The sequence below is a fragment of the Pundamilia nyererei genome, unplaced genomic scaffold (genome assembly GCF_000239375.1).
Source record: "Pundamilia nyererei isolate P.nyererei 1_Seehausen unplaced genomic scaffold, PunNye1.0 scaffold00050, whole genome shotgun sequence".
NCBI lineage: Eukaryota > Metazoa > Chordata > Actinopteri > Cichliformes > Cichlidae > Pundamilia > Pundamilia nyererei.
Genome location: NW_005187451.1, coordinates 729,288 through 746,264, shown reverse-complemented (window position 1 = coordinate 746,264; position 16,977 = coordinate 729,288). Strand labels below are relative to the sequence as shown.

General features: G+C 40.2%; 1 protein-coding gene across 3 annotated transcripts in view; it reads left to right on the top strand.

Annotated features, from left to right (window-relative positions):
* rerg (RAS-like, estrogen-regulated, growth inhibitor) overlaps positions 1 to 16,977 on the top strand; it is a 50,023-nt gene that overhangs the window by 23,068 nt on the left and 9,978 nt on the right. For all 3 annotated transcript variants that reach the window (XM_005733099.1, XM_005733101.2, XM_005733100.2), the window contains exon 3: positions 14,660 to 14,716. In XM_005733099.1, coding sequence (XP_005733156.1) covers positions 14,660 to 14,716 — 57 coding nt within the window. The remainder of the gene's footprint in view (positions 1 to 14,659; positions 14,717 to 16,977) is intronic.

Below are 16,977 nucleotides of genomic sequence, written 5' to 3'. Positions count from 1 at the left end.
TCAGGGCCACTTTCAGCTCTATTTGATTTATTCCACCCTCTGCCTTCCCACATTTTTTGGGCAGTAGCATCTTTCTGCTTTTCTGTCATTCAACTCCAAAAACTGCAGAGTTTTACTCTGTGTGCATGTATGTGTGCATGCCTTTTGGAAGACATTAGAAGTGAATATTACCGCAACAGTTTTCTTAATTATCGATACCAAATTTATATGGTTATGTGAAACTACAGATTGTCAGAGCCTAAAAAACCCAAACCAGGATCAATGCTGTCCTTATAAGACTCCACTGTGGCTCTTTGCTGTGGTTGTGCAAATCATGACAGCTGATAAGCTCATATGGAATAATAGAGGGGGACAGAGGTCGACCACCACATCAGAGATTGTTCCACAAATCATTGTTTATTGCAGTTAGTCAGTCTATGACATTGTAGGGAGCTTTTAGCTAAATCAGCGATGCGTTTCAGCTTATAGCCATTATTAGCATTAGCAAATTTTGCCCCCTTAATGATACTGGTGACTTTTCCATCAGTATCCTGAGATCTGTTTTAGCATATTAAACTAAAAGTTTTCAAATGTGAGAAAATAAACAAGTAAAGAATGCAAATACTGATCTTTAGGTGGGTTTTTGCATTAGCAATTATTAGCAAGCCACTTTGCAACCCACCTTTTTCCAGCTTTTCCTCCTTTAAGTGACATACAGTACTCAGTTATTATCTTAGGCTTTTTGTACATGCCCACAAATGCACAGGAATGTTTCAAGAGACATGAGCTAGAGCTATACCACCAAATATAAATCTGTGTGGGTGGAAAGGCTCTTCTTATGAATATAGTCCTAACATAAGTCTTAATTCTTCACAGAAAAGAATGGCCCAAACCACTATCAACTGGCTGTGCAACCATGAATATCACTTTAAAGCCTGAGCCATGAAATCTCTGCCCCAGTGATGAAATTCCAGTGATGATGTAAAGGCTCAAAAACTCTATCAAATATGATGCACTATGCATTAAGTGGTTAAACTTGAATGGTTTCTGTTTAAGCTCCACAGGGCTCAAAGTATCTGCTGCAAGGAAAATTGAAAGCTTTAATACTGAGGCTGTTCTTGAAAATATTTGCTTTGCTTGTTCTCAGCTGCTTCTTCTACACAGCACTTAACCTTTTCGCCCGTAACCGCAGTGAAGATCGCTCCATGAGGTGTGGTCACCGCAGCGTCTCATCAGCCTTGCAAATGGTTCATGATGAATAGCGCTGTGGTGCTATTGTTAGAGACTAAATTAAAGGGATGAGTGTGGCGTTGGGATCCTCACGCCCTTCCTGTTCTAACCCCACGAGTGCAAGCCTCTGTCCTTTTCCATCTTCAGAGACGTGAAATCAAAGCCTCTCTGGTGTCCTGTGTTACAGAGCCGCAGGGCCCTGAGGAAAATGTCTGCATCACCCTCTGCCATTGTGTGTTCATGGATCCCATCCAAAGATTAGTGGAGGGGAGTTTATCCGACCTTCACTGTCATTCAAAATGAACTTAATATGCACTGCTCAAACAAAGCCACATCTGTCTTTGCCTGTGAAGGTAACGCGCATTCAGCCAAAGGATGTGAAGCCGGTTTGTCCCGTACTGACAAAAATATGGGACAAACTACTTTTGGGTCAGAAGAGACTAAAATCAATTCGCATCACTCGCCTAGATGTAATACTGCAAGACCTCTGTTGTTGTCATGACTGGAGTCCCTCTTTGTGCGGGTAGTTTTGCTCTGAACCATACAGTATGTCATAGGTGTCAAACTCTGGCCCGCAGCCTAATTACATTTGGCCCGCGAAGCCACACCAAATTACTATTAGAGCTGGCCTACTGGTATTATACAGCTAATATATATATATTGTTTAGTATTAAGCTTTGCTTGTTCCATATTCAGTTTTCCAGCAAAACTTATTTGAGTCCATAAGAAAAGATTCATTCTTAAATCTGGAGGAAGATTTTTTTTCAATAAATATTAAAGTTAGCCCGCGACTTTGTTCCAGTTTTGAATTTTGGCCCACTGTGTATTTGAGTTTGACACCCCTGCAGTATGTTGTCATGATACATCACACTGCAGGTACATAGTGATTTACAAGAGGTGATTAGGCCTCTTTGGAGTGCGCCCCAGGGTGGCTGTGGCTTCCATCACCAGTGTGTGAATGTGTGTGTGAATGGGTGGATGACTGGATATGTAAAGCGCTTTGGGGTCCTTAGGGACTAGTAAAGCGCTATATAAATACAGGCCATTTACCATTTACCATTTATACTAACAGAGCTGATTGCTATTGAAACTTCTTAGCTGTAATTAAGTTACTTGAGCTTGACATGAAAATAATCTGATTAGATGAGAAAAATGTCTGCTGGCCATAGTGAAGTTATTAGTGAATAAATGAACTCTGAAGGCAAAGGATTTGAGTACACTCACTTGACACTTCATTAGATACAACTTTGCACTCTTAGGTTGGGCCTCCTTTTGCCTTCCGAACTGCCTTAATTCCTCATTGAACAGATTCAACAAGATGCTGGAAGAATTTCTTATAGATTTTGATCCATATTGACATGACAGCATCACACAGTTGCTGGAGATTTGTCCGCTACAAATTCATAATGCAAATCTCTCAGTTCACCAGATCCCAAAATGTGCTCTGTTGAGCTGGGATCTCGCGACTGTGGAGGCCTCTTGAGGGCTGTTTGAGGTTCAGTTTCTGAGCTTTATGACAAAAGTAACAATATTTAGATAGGATGGTCTTTTAACTTGGTGTGCCCAAGGTGTGCCATGGAAAGATCCCTAACATCATTGCAACATGTTTCTGACAATCCAAATATTGCAGCGGAAACTGAGACTCATCAAACCATTTTTCCAATCTTCAATTGTCCAATTTTGTTGGGCCTCACTTTCCTGTTCTTTGCTCACAGAGGTTTCTCTGCTGCTTCAGTGTCGAACAGGTTGTTCATTCTTCTGCATTCTTTCCCTGGAACAAGTCGTCATTTAAGTTACTGTTGCCCTTTTATCAGCTTAGAGCATTTCAGCCATTCGTTTTCACCGGTTCTCTGTAGCTGGCAGAGATCGGAGGAAAATGACATTTTCACGCGCAGAGCTGCCGCTCGCTGGATATTTTTGTTTTTCTGACTTTTCCCTGTAAACCCTAGAGATGCTTGTGTGGGAAAATTCCAGTAGATCAGCAGTTTCTGGAATACTCAGATTACCCCCATCTGGTACCAAGTAAAGCAAATCACATTCAAAGTCACTTAAATCACCTTTCTTCCCCTTTCTGTCCGACAGGTCATCTTGTAAATGCAGTGAGTTGCTGCCATGTGTTTGACTGAATAGATATTTGCATGAATGAGCAATTAAACAGGTGCATCTAATAAAGTGGCCACATAGGTTGGATGTAGTTCAACAGACTCAAAAGAAAAGTCATTGAATTAAGAGTGCAGGTGGCTACTGTTGTCAGCCAAGTAATCTCACTTATGCCAGTTTTATTAAATATTTGTGCAGCTTCTCTCTGGAGCCACTTTAATCTTTAACCTGCAAAGACCCCGATTACAAATCATTAACCTTTGACATGGAGACCATAAACTGCAATGTGCTCAATGGAGAATCCGGGCATTACCGTGTTGTTGCTCCCATTTCCACCTTTAAATGCCCAAAGAAACCAGCCAAATTACTTTTCCACTGCTGTATGCTTTCTCAAAATCTTAAAAGGCTATAAATGTGTGATACATCACCAGCTTTTTCTTAATGCAATCACTGGGAAGTGGCTTTTTTATTTATTTATTTTTTTACATACAGAAAAAGATACTCCCACAGATTTCCACCCTTCGCTTGTCTCGTCCACATAAGAAAAAACCAAGATGGTGGTGGTCAAAATGCCAAAGTTGATGCTTCAAAGCAGTAGACGAAAAAGGAGCAGACATCGCTTAAAGACCAAAACAGACAGTGATGCAAAAACAGTTGTTGAGCTGAAAGCAGCCACAGATGAATCAGAGTCGAGCTTTCTAAGTGCCGTGCAGGTCTTTAAATTATATTTGTGTATGCGGAAGATCTTAATCCCTGTTATCTCTCTCAGTCGTAATGTTACTGTCGTATCTAATTAGATTGCTCGCAAGTGTAGCAAATCCCTCTGCATTAGAGATTTACAGAGGGGAGCGATTTAACAGCTCGGCAGAGTAAAACGGCGCGACACCTGATGGTTTAATTGCCGTTTGATTTATTACCAGAACCTGGCTTGAGGCAGCGAAACCAATTTAGCTGCCAAAATATCTACTCATGACGCTGGGAATGTGTTTACCACACAACGGCATTTAAATAGGCCGTCTGCAGCATCAGGTCGGACGCTGTTCACACTGATACAAAGACAAACGTGTTCATTTTCACTGCTGCTGCTCCTGGGCACCACCGGATGATTTATGAATCTTTTATGTTTTACAAAGCTCTTTGATTTTGTAGTATGCCGACAGCGTGCTTAATTTGGAGTATTTTTGAGGAGGGGATTTGAGATTAAAAACTGGTAGTTGACGGATTGAGTGGGGTTCATACGGCTGTTCGAGAGCTGTTCATGTAAAACATTTTCTTTCTGTTTTAAAAGTTGTTTATGAAAAGCATTAATTATTAACCTTACTATGGTTAATGGCAAAGTAAACATGGCAGAAAAGCAGAACGCTCCTCTATTATTCTCACAAGAGCACTTGTGCTCATTATGGCCGACATCTCATTAAACTAAATGCTGTATGATGAGCAGGAATCTGAGAACCTCTGTCACTAATGAGTAGGCATGGAGAAGAAAAAGAGATGAGTCATGTGGTGATAATTGGCCAGCTGTAATCTGATCAGGAGGGGAAGAGAGATGATGAGATTTCTTCAAGTATTACTGCGTTTGGTATTCTGGGAACAGAACATAGCTGAGGCTCCTTGGAGCATTTGCTAAACTTTGCTTTCCTGTTTACATACAGTTACGGCTCGTATGCAGCTTGTAATCACAGCGTAGCAGATTTAACACTCCCAACTGATATATTTTTTTAAACAGTAATTTGATTTCAGATATGCGAGAAAGACATTAAAGGTCAAACTATCTGTCGTTGAGCCGATACTGGCTCCTCACAGATAAATCTAATATGATGAACGCTGCACTGTAAGTACAGTACTCACTTTTTAAATCAGATACAGAGAAAGGTGGTTGCCAGCTAGTTTGTAAAATACATTGCTGGGAAGTTACTAAATATTGACTTTATAATGTTCCCATTTTTGCTGTTGGAGCTGCGAGCTCCAAGGTCTACACTATCCATTCATCCACACATCCGTGTGTGCCTCCACAGCTCACCAGAATCAGTGCTCCTCCTACAGTATTGGTCAGAATCTATACAAACTTGCACACATTCAAACTGTGCTCAAGGACAAAGTCGCATTTGTTGTTTTTCAGAAAATAACCAGTAAACTGTGAGGAATGTTGGGCCGGATGAGCTACTGCCTCATTGACCTTCTGGTCAATATTAAATACATTTTATTGTGAAAATATCAAATTAATTAACAGCAGCTGTATCAGTATGCAGGCTCTAGTTTCACTCTGACAGTCCTTGACTTTTCCCAGTAAGGAACCTGCTTGCACTTGTCAGCTAATTAAAATTTGAATACAATCTTATATATATGCTCTTGATGACGAACAGCAAGGCAGGCAAGACTGACGCTAATGACTTAATTATTGCTGTGCACTATAGTGTTTGTGGGGGTGCTGGGAAGCACCTCCCTCACTAAGGTGAAGCACACTCTTGCAGTGTCTGACAGGAAGTTTTGATTTTGTTGTGCTTTTGTTTTGAAGTCCACTAATCAATGTTCTTTTGATGTCAACTCCCTGAAGGCTGGATTCATGATGTGCACACATGATTACAGCCTAATGATGTTCACCTGATTGGAGTTCCCCAATTATCCTCTGTTCGTGGGGTAAACCATCAGATGAGAGCTGAGGGTGTGAATGGGCTGAATATTTAGTTTGATTTGATTTAGTTAATTTGTATATTATTTAACTGGGGTTTGATTGTAGTCAGAAATATCACATCCTGCAAATTCTCATTTGTTTTTCTCTACCAATTGGCCGTTAAGCCCAAATCTCTCTGAATAGACAATATATTTGCTTGTGTTAACATAAGTTAATGTTATATGTTAGCTTGTTGGTGAGTAGCCTTCAGTAATAGTAATAAATCACACAGCAATAGTACATCGAAGATGCTGCAGAGCACATAACCCAGGTAGCTACCACAACTAAAACAAGGTAGCTGCAGCAAGCTAATGTTAGTTTTTAAAATAGAACTTACTTCCAGATGTTTCTTTAGGTTGGAGTCTTCTGATGCTTGAGAGAGTTTTCATTGCACAGTCAGATTTTGCCCATCATCCCTTTCTTCTTTAAATGTAAAGTGGTGTCAGAATTTCCAAGTATGAAATGCATTCCTGCCCGTGCACTGCTGGATCTGTTGTGCTGGCTCCGGGTCCATTGTGTAACTGACACCATCAACATTTATAGGATGCTCACATTAGAGCCTCTCATTGCGTGTTTTGTTTGGGTTTCCAGCAATGTGTGAAATTACCAAAATTAGAGAGAAGATAGCCAAACATAAGAAAGAGGAAAAGACCGCCGTGCAATCCATTTATTTCCACAACGTAACTGTATTCTAATTATCACCTATTTGAGCGGCAACTGTAACAGAATAAAGTTACTCATATTTCGTATTTTAAATACGTAACGCCGGTCCACATATTCCGTTATTGCCCAACACTGGTGCTAAACAGTCCCAATATTTTTATGTCACTATCAAGTTTGACAAGAAAGATGGATTTTACTGACATGGGATTTTATGAATGTAAATTTATTAAGCTCTCAGGAAGTGGTAGAAGGTTATCTGCTATATTTACTGCTACTTTAGTGCAAGTTTATACAGATAAATGAATCACAATATATTTCACCTCACCTCGACTTACTTTTGAATAAAGTGTAATGCTTTATATTAGTTTAAATAACCCAAAATTACAAGAAACTCCAAGTGATACACTAATCCTTCAATAATCTTATTCTAATTATATAATGCACATTACCACTGATTTTATTAGCAACATTTTGTACATTTACTTGAGTAAAAGTTTAATTTGACTTCAGTTTGATTTACTTTTATATTCCATTTATGCGATTGGGTGTGTGGCAACATTAGACCTAAACCTTGACAGCATTCAGGACCAAAACACTGGAGAAGGAGGCGTAATGGAGTCATGGCAGCAGCCAGCATGACTAGTCATGTAACTAAAAGCTAAATCCTAATGTAACAATTTTGTTGCTGCGCTGTCTTGAAGTCATGCTTGGTTCACACTAACCTCTAAGTAAGCAGGACATGCTAAAAATTGAAGCTCGAAACAAAGAGCTGTCCCGCTGAGCTGCTTTTATACAGATACGTTTTCATTTTAGGTCTCAACATAATCAGTGAAGTTTTCTACAGGATTCTTTTCTATTTCTTAATTCTGGTAGTTTTGATTAACAAAGGTCTAAAAGTTCGTGTTATTTCGTCCTCATGCATCGCACTCAGATGCTCAGGCTCTGAACTGCAGCTCAGAGGGTAACGCCATCAATCCTGGGAGTTGACATGTTTACTGGTTTGTGTGTTATTGTTACTCCACTCACTTCAGCCTTCCCACATCCGTTCTTTATGGGCTTTTAAAACGATTTAAAATATATATGTATGAATGGGAGCGTGATTGGCGAGCTGTAATCTGATCTGGAATGGGACTGAGATGATTAGATGTCTGCCCTCACATCTATCTGTATTAAGATGGATTGGATATTTCCTCTGGCAGCTTTGGGAATCGTAACAGCCCATGTTAAACAGACAAGCACACACATCCTTATGGCTGAAAAATGGTTTATGGGTATTCAACTGTTCCAAGAAAGCTTGGTGTATTGGTTGGTGGTATGAGATACAGTCATGCCCCAGGGAAAATGGTGGTGAAAGGAAGTCTGGGAAAGCTCTGAGACTGGAAACTGTGACCTGACCTACTGTTCAGGAAGTGGTTTGGGAGCTTTTGTAGGTCATCTGTTTGCTTGTTTTTAGCATGAGGGCTGTCACATCTTGGCGTGTGTAAAGAAACAGTCCAGCACAGTAATGTTTTCATTTCCACAGTCGGAGAAATTAGCTGACTGCCATTTAAAAAAGCAACAAAAAATGCTGGCTGTTTCCATGAAACTTTCAGATTCATCAGTACTTTAAAATGAGGTGAAATCTCTCAAGTTAATAAAAACGTTGAATACATTTGTGTCAGCGCTGTAAGCATCAAGCTGCCACGCTGCTGTACGCCTTTCTCTCATCTGTCCATCACTTTATGTTGACTTTAACCATTCTTAAATAATTTAGTTCCTGCAGAAGCTTTTCAGATTCTCAGAAGTAATCCTCGAACCAGGGGGTAATGGATCTGCAAAGCTGCATAAATAAAACGTCTTCATTTCCTCAGTTTCCGTTTAACTGCTGAGAAGATTTGCAGGAACCATAAATCGATAATTAAAGGAGAGCGAGCTGTGACCTGTAATCCTGTCAACGTCTCTGAAGTAAATGGTTATGATATTGACTAAGGGGTGGGGCCGGCTGCACAAATAGTAATCCTCTAGTCATCTAAACTAGTAATGAATCTTACAATCTCAAAGTTGTTGACAGAATCAGAACAAAATTGTCCGTTTTGTTTTACAGATTCCTGGTAAGTGTTACTCTTTACAAGCTTTTGGGGAGAACATTATGTGTAAATTGCTGCTTCTTGTCTGCCAACAAAGCAGCAGAGTGGCCATTTTTTTCTAAACCAAATGCAATAAAACCCCAGAAATGTCTTGTTAATGATTCATCCCTTTTCTGTTCACATAAAACATAAAAGCAGCCAATGTACTACAAGTCTGATGGCATCAATCTGCACAGGCAAATGCTATAATCTGTCTAAACCAGATCCAACACTGAATTCTGTGTGAAATTCAATTGCTGCTGATTATTTTTATCACATTTGCCAGTATTTCTGAGCTCTCGCGGGTATTATAGAAATAAAGTTATCCGTGAAGTCATATTGATATCAAATCCATGCGTCCAAATATGTGGTAACATTTTCCACCTGGTAGAAGGCAGCTGTACTTAACATTACCCCCTCTGATCCCCCAGCTACTGCTCTCTTTAGATAATCTTCACTAAATCAAGGGGAAAATGTAGCTCAGTTTAGCTCAGTTTGTATGCTGGTTTGTCATGTAGTAGCTTTCAGTTACACAGCAATGACTGCAAGGTGTCCAGGTCCGATACTGCAAAGCAAGCCCAAATCATCACCCCTCCACCACCAACAGCTCAACAGTTGGTGTGATGTGTTTGTGCTGATGTGCAGCATTTGGCAGTTTGCTTTATGGCCACAGATCTCCACTTTAGTCTCATCTGCTCAAAGCACGTTTTTATGGAAATCTTGTGTTTTGTTTAGATGCACCTTTATAGAAAGGAAAGAGTTTCTCTTGGTAACCCTTTCAGACAAGCCGTACTTGTTGAATCTTTTTAGTTTTTTATCGTACTGTCATGAACTTTAACATTTAACCTGCTGACTGACACTTGTAGAGTCTGTAGCTCTTGGTTTTGTTTTGTTTTTTTGTAATTTCCCTGATCATTGCACAGTCTGAGCACAGACATCATCCTGGTGAAATTGTTAAACTCTATTAATGCCCACACTTTAACAGAGGTGGTCACACTGCTACTTACCTTCTTTGTTCCTAGAGAAACAGCGTGGGTGGTTTACACAAGACTGAAAACAGTCTTGTGTAAACTTTATTTCTCATATCTGTATATATAGTATTTCCAGTTTTCTATTATTACATTTTAATTTTCTCGCTTCTATTATTTGTTTTTAAGGCAGTTCCCATGTAACCGTTTCTCCTCCAGTCTTATCAGCACAGCTGGCTGTGTGACATGACCCAACGTGACACGAACACAATAGGTACAGGACTTGACTGCAGAGCCACAGCTCTGGGAGAGACAGCGAAGAGGTGTTTTTTGTGGCTGAAAGGAACTAAAGAGCTGTGGGTGTTCGTCTGATGGTCATGAGGAATCAATAGAGACTGTTCAATGAGTAACACAACACTGGTTCAGAACAGGGGCATGGGCGCCACTAATTGCTCTTGCTTTGTTTGCAATTAGTCCAACATTCTGCCTCTAATGTGATTAGGTCACTTCAGATAAAAGAAGCTTTTGGCAAACACCTACTACGGATGGTGTGTCTGACGTAAATCTGAAACCTCTGTCATCCATCAGCTCGCAGCTGCCCTATGAAGTCTGAGCTGAACAATTTGATAAGATCAGATCTGTTTTTTGTTACTTTGACTCCAGCTGCGGTCAGTTGTTGGGAAATGTCAAGTTGTGAAGAAACCGTTAGCAGCTGAAGACATTATAAGGCAATAGTTAATATAAAGAGAATTTTTCAACCAGCCACATGATGCAGGCTATGTGACACCAGAGAATAAACACCAGAGAAAATATAAAACAGCGGCTCTACTCTGATCTACTTTCCATCGCTACACACAGCCTGTTTTATTTGTGGCTAAGGAGCGGTAATGTTGTAGCCAGTGACACTGACAAAAGTCAATGCAGGAGTTATAAGCTGCTGTAGAATAAACATAATTTAAGCTGATTAATATTAGCTGATGCTAGCAAGCACATACTGCTTATTATTGGTTTATTACCTCTAAGACTTCACTGCTATTGCCAAACAGCAGCCTGTTTTTAATGCTTAGTTTATTTTTTTGGTCCCAGTTATGCTAAATGTGTAGCAGACAGCAACATTAGTTACCATGTATTTGAAGATCGATCTAGTCCACAGTGGGCCTTCACCAAAGCAGACCAGGACATTGTTTCATGGTCCTCGGGTCTTTTTCATTATTTTGAATTCTCAGTTGATATAGTCGAGTTGGTTGAGTTTTGAATTACAGTTTTGAGGCCTTATTATGAATTCAAATGTAATATTAGGCTTAAATTGTATTGTATTACATCTGTATCTTGTTGATTTTCAAATTCCTGTTAAGACTGCTTTACTGTTCTAGAGGTTTTCTTGGTCATTATTTGGCTTCAGTTCCTATTTTGAATTAAACTTGCTTCCTGTTTTACTCTGATAGTTGTTTTTCTTTTGTGTCTTGTTTTGGATTTGCTTTAACATCTGTTTGATTCTTAGGTTGTTGTTTTTTTTTTGTTGTTTTTTTAAATTTCATATGGGGCGATCGTGGCTCAAGGGTTGGCAGTTCGTCTTGTAATCGGAAGGTTGCCGGTTCGAGCCCTGGCTCGGACAGTCTCGGTCGTTGTGTCCTTGGGCAAGACACTTCACCTACCGCCTACTGGTGATGGCCAGAGGGGCCGATGGCACGATATGGCAGCCTCGCTTCTGTCAGTCTGCCCCAGGGCAGCTGTGGCTACAACTGTAGCTGCCTCCACCAGTGTGTGAGAGTAAATGAATAGTGGCATTGAAAAGCGCTTTGGATGCCTTGAAAAGCGCTATATAAATCCAATCCATTATTATTATTATTAAATTTCATTCCGTCTCCCCTTTAGCATCGCCTGGATATTACCAACCACCATACAAACAGATGTGTGTTCAGGGTGTTCCTGCTTATGCAAATTCAGTCATTTAAAAAAAAAAAATAGTCGGCCACTCACTTTAGTATTCTGATTTCTGATTTGAAATTTGTGGCCGGAAGGTCATTATTCCTGCTGGACTGTTTTTTGTTTTTGTTTTTTTAAATGCCAGTTTTTGATCACACCTTTCAAAACATAATAACAAAGGCTGCTAAAAGCATAAATGCAACTCTAATTCAGAGTCGCTGCAAAATGTGTGGCTCCATTTTAGCCAAAGCAACGCCTCTATCAGACTGTTAAAAAAAAAAAAGAAAAAAGGATCAAACTAGAAAATGGTATCCACATAAGCAATATGTGATGAGCACAGAAAGGCTTTTTTGTAAATGCCAGCGCTGTTATCAGCTTTCCTCTCTCTGCACACAGTCAGTAAATCACCTGTTTTTGTGTTCTGGTCAGCTTGGCGATACCTTGCACATTATTCTGTTTGCAATCCTTCAGTGAATCTGGGCCACAATGTGCACTGATGCACATTAACAAAGGCTCCTCTCTGCCGTGTGTACCTTTCTTTCCCGTGGAAGTGAAAAGCAGGAGATAGAGTTACATCTAATGAGAAAAGGACTTCACACCCCATTGGTTTTTCTCGCCACCTGGAATCCAGGCCACCGCCACTAAAACCTCAACGGCAAAATTAGGGTTGAACGGGAAAAGGAAAAGTGCTCCGAGAATAAATATGCACGCTCGTCTGCTTTGTCAACAGCAAATTGACAAATTACCTGCCACTGTTCTGTTTTCACTGCGTTCAGGGGATAATTGAACGTTACATGACCCGGACTCCCTTTGCCTAAAAACACATTGAATTTGTTAGCGAGAAAGGGAGGCTGTGATTTCCTGAGGAACAAAATCAGCAAGACAGGAATGATGAACGCTGAAGTAAAAGACCAATTTGGCTGATAAAATGGTAAAGCTTTGCAGTCTGCCTCATGCGTGAAAGTTACTGTCCTGAGCTCAAAGGCACTGGCTCACCTTCACTCCTTTTTTCATTGTGGATTTTCTTCCTTTACTTGGTTAATTGGAAGACAGGCCTGTTTTTTCAAGTTCAAAGGAGGAACTGTTCCTTCATGAGCTCTTTTCCATAAGTAGGAGCTCAGTAAGCTGACATGATTACACAGAGACCCACCTGGACTCATGAAAGCCAGACAGTCCCAATGGCAGTGAGTCGAAGCTAATTAAAAAGTGTGAAGAGACTTGGGTGGCTTTAATGTTGCTTTAACATATTTGTTACTAAAAATTCATTTATAATATAAGTTCTAAAGCCATACTGTTTTATTTATATCACTGTGAAGAAAGTTAAATGCTGATAAAAGAACAAAGTTACCCTACTACAGTCAATCATTTTACCTTTAAGAACACGGATAAAAGTCAATCCGGTGAACGCCTGGTAGGTCAATAAAGCTTAGCATGTCGATATTGAGCCAAAGTGCAAAACTCAGCTCATTTAAATGGTCCAGCTTTAGGTGAATGAAGTAAATAGACTTACAGTCTTCCTGTGGAACGTCTTTGAACTTCATGAAGGGTGGTCGTGGCTCAGGAGGTAGAGCTGCTCATCTTCCAGTTGGGAGGTTGGTGGTTCGAACTGGGGGGCCAAAGTATCCCTGTGTGAGTTAATTGGTGTGTGAACGTTAGAACTTAAATGCAGGGGAAGACTGTATAAATACATGGACACAATCAAACAAGCACCAAAGCGCTACGTGAGAAACGGTTCATTTAGATGCTGAATGGTGAATCTCAAGCCACCTGTCATTTCTTTATAGTTTACTAGGAAAATGTGAAATACCTGTACTGATTTATTTATCTAGAAATGGTCAGGTACAAGGACGGGATGGAACATGAGTGAAAAAGCAGCCAATGTCCAAATAAAGGCTAAAAGACATAACTTTACACTGACCACTTTACACAATCAACCTCAATTATCAAAGTAAACAGAACATAACAAAAAGGCAAGGCTAACACTAAGACATGAAGGTTCATATTAACCCCAATAAAAGAGCAGAGAAGGCACTGGAACACAAAAGAGACAGAGGGAGGCAAAGACAGTGAAACACAACATTAGAAGCAAAAGAATCAACACAAGGAACCGAAATTCAGCAAATACTGAACAAAACCTTTGGACCATGACAGAGATGCCCACCTCCTACAGCTGAATCCATATTTCACTGACAGACGAGAGTGGTTTCAATCATTTCATTTCACTCTGAGTGAAAGTGAATGAGCTCATAGCCACCACATTTATTTTCTCTGCTAATCTCTTTACATAAAGTAAACTGATACAGCAGGTCTCTTTTTCAGTGACATCACCCCTCCCCATCAACTGAACTAAAAGGAGAAATGTTGCAGCATTCAGCTAACTGAACACATTTTACACCAGTGTTTACAGGTAATTTTACTCTGAGGAAGAGGTTTTGGTGTGTGGCTGTGCCTGATAAACAGGGAAGGGCCGTCTAATTCAGCCTGCATAAATGACATTTCTGTGCGGCAGATTGCTTGTTGATGGTAAACCATTAAGACAGTGAGTCACTGGCTCACTGGGGATGTTTTTTAAAGGAAGGCTGATACTGTCAAAGACAGGCCAACAATCCTGTCTAAGAGAAGAAGATGCTCTTGATAAAACCTGAGAGCTGATGTTTCAAGGTTGTTTGAACTCTGTCTTAATGAGCTGGACGTTTTCCAGTGGGTATTAGCATTTAGATGAAATGTGTGTTAAAGTGGTTTGGATCTTATGGACTGTCGGTGCATTAGCCACAGCTGATTTTCTGAGAATACATGTTAGTGGATGTACATATTAGGGCTGTAGATTGAGCTTCACTACTATAAACAAATGGTCATCAATTTTTAGTTTCATCTAGTAAAAAGTGTATTCATGACTCAGTATGCAGTCTATTTAAAAAAGAAAACTATTTGATACTTAAAATCAAACTGCCACCCTGCTGTGTGTCTCGTGTGCTGATTTCATATGCTGAACACATTTGTCCTGTGGTTCTTTGCAGCTCTGGTGGTGAGATTTCTGACCAGACGCTTCATCTGGGAGTATGACCCCACACTTGGTAAGACAGCCCAAGAAACGTGTATCCCCTCCTGCTGTTACTGCCATCTCCTGTATCTGCAGTAATTGTACACTGTCAATTTTATGGTTTCATATGAAGTTCTTATAATACATATAGTCCTTAACTAAGTTGATTATTTAAAGCTATCCCCAGGTGTAAAAAACACACAGCAGATTCCACTAATTTTACAAAGCCTAAGCCAGTTACTTGTAGAACCACCTTTAGCAGCAATAACTTGAAGTAATGGTTTTCTGTATGACTTTGTCATACAAGTGTTGTATGGCACAGGTGTCTTAAAGTCCCAGCACAGCAATTCAGTCAGTTCAAGGTCTGGTCTTTGACTGGACCATTGCAACACCTTGATTCTTTTCTGCCATGCTACCGCTAATGTGAAATCTTCTATAACTAGCCTAGCATTACTTTTAGCTTTGTGCCCTCTTTCTGTAAGTTTAGCCAAAAATTGAAAGCAGGAGAAACATCTTGTTCAGGCATTTTTCCTGCATGAACCTCTCTAAAGATGACATAATGAAAATGTGTTTGCTTTTGGCACAGCTAGGGTAATGGCTTTCCCCAGCTAGCTTCCAGCTTTTAATCTAAGGTAAGCTAGCTGCTGCTCGTTTTAGTTTTCATAGTTAGCATAGGTTCATATTAGTGCTGTTAGCGTTAATCTCGTTAAAATAACGTTAATTCCATAACTGCATTAATGCGGCAAATCTTCGTTAGCGAGTTAACGTGGATTGCCCCGTGCGTGGGGCTGGACGGCGCTAACGCGTTGACGCCCTGCGATGAGAGATTTAACGAGATTCACGCAGACAGCACTAATATATACCAAATCTCCTCATCTAACAGGAAAAAGAGAAAATGGAAATTCTAGGTGCAGGAGTTATATCATGGGCACTATCATGGCCAGCAAAGAGCTAGCACTTTAATCTTCTGCGCAAATGTTTATCTGGTGAAAACAGAATAAAAGCAATAATTGATTCATTAAAAATTCTGGGATAAAGTGCTGAAACTGCTACAACTCAGCGTAATGTAAAATTGTTGTTGGGGGGTTTTTCTTATCAGTGCATTATATACAGTAGAACTGGCCTTTTCATACTCTGGTTGAACCAGTTCTCTACATTGTAATTATGGGACACAAAGTGCCTCCTCTATAATGTGCTTTTCATTTCCTGGCTGTGCTTGGCAGGTCAGCGCCTCTGGACTGTTCACATGATGCTCCTTCAATAGCCTGCCTGTTCTTAGCAATACATGGTGCAGTACAGTGCAATCACCAACATAAAGCAGACCGCACTCAGGAGCATAATTAATCCATTTTCATATAATAACATAATGATCACAGTCATTATGGCCTCTGTGTGACATCTCAACATATGCCTGTGAGACTGCTGAGATATGTTCAGGTGCTAGACCAACAGAGAGGAAACACTTTAACGAAAGCGATATGATTCTGGATTTCTTTTACATTTAGCATACGTGGCATTTAGATCATACTCAGCTGCCACCCATCCACATCTTACTACTTTTTTACAGTATAATGTATTGCCACTGTGCCAGCTTCATATTACACGTCTGCTGTTTAAACTCAAAGTAGGGAATGTGGTAGAAATCAGGAAAAGAGCAATAACTGCTTCCTTGGTTACAACAAGAGGTTACGTCACAACCCCTTGAGGTCTGTAATGGAAATAACAGCACCGCTGGAGGGTGTCTGTGACCAATCAGACTGCCTGGATGAAATTACCCTCAAAGTGCTCAAAACATCATTAAAACACTATTATGAGCAGATCGCACAGGTAGGGGGTTTGCATGCTGGAGAATTACTGCCGCAGTGTGGGCTGCACTCCATCTATCTCAGTATGCCTTCCAGTAGCTATTGCTCACCATTCATCTCCATTTATTATCTACCTATTTATCTGGATCAGGTTTACAAACAAGCTCAGATCTTATTCCCTGCAGTGAATTGTCCCTTTTCAGCCTAGATGTACGAAACAGCCCAAGCAGAGCTATCTTGTGCATCTTCAAAGGCAGATTTTATTTCAGGGGACAGTAGATTTACTGTGACTGCAAAAAATTCAGGCTTAGCGAAGACAATTTTCTGCAGGATAGTGCATATACACTGTGTATAAAGGATGTATGTTGCTGTTGTGACATCATACACTAGTTACTACTTTGTGAAGTAGTGGTTAAAAGCCTCAACTTGACAACTGTGGCTCTCCCATCGTGCATTTTTTAAGCCAGGTTTAAGGAATGATTGGTTGAAT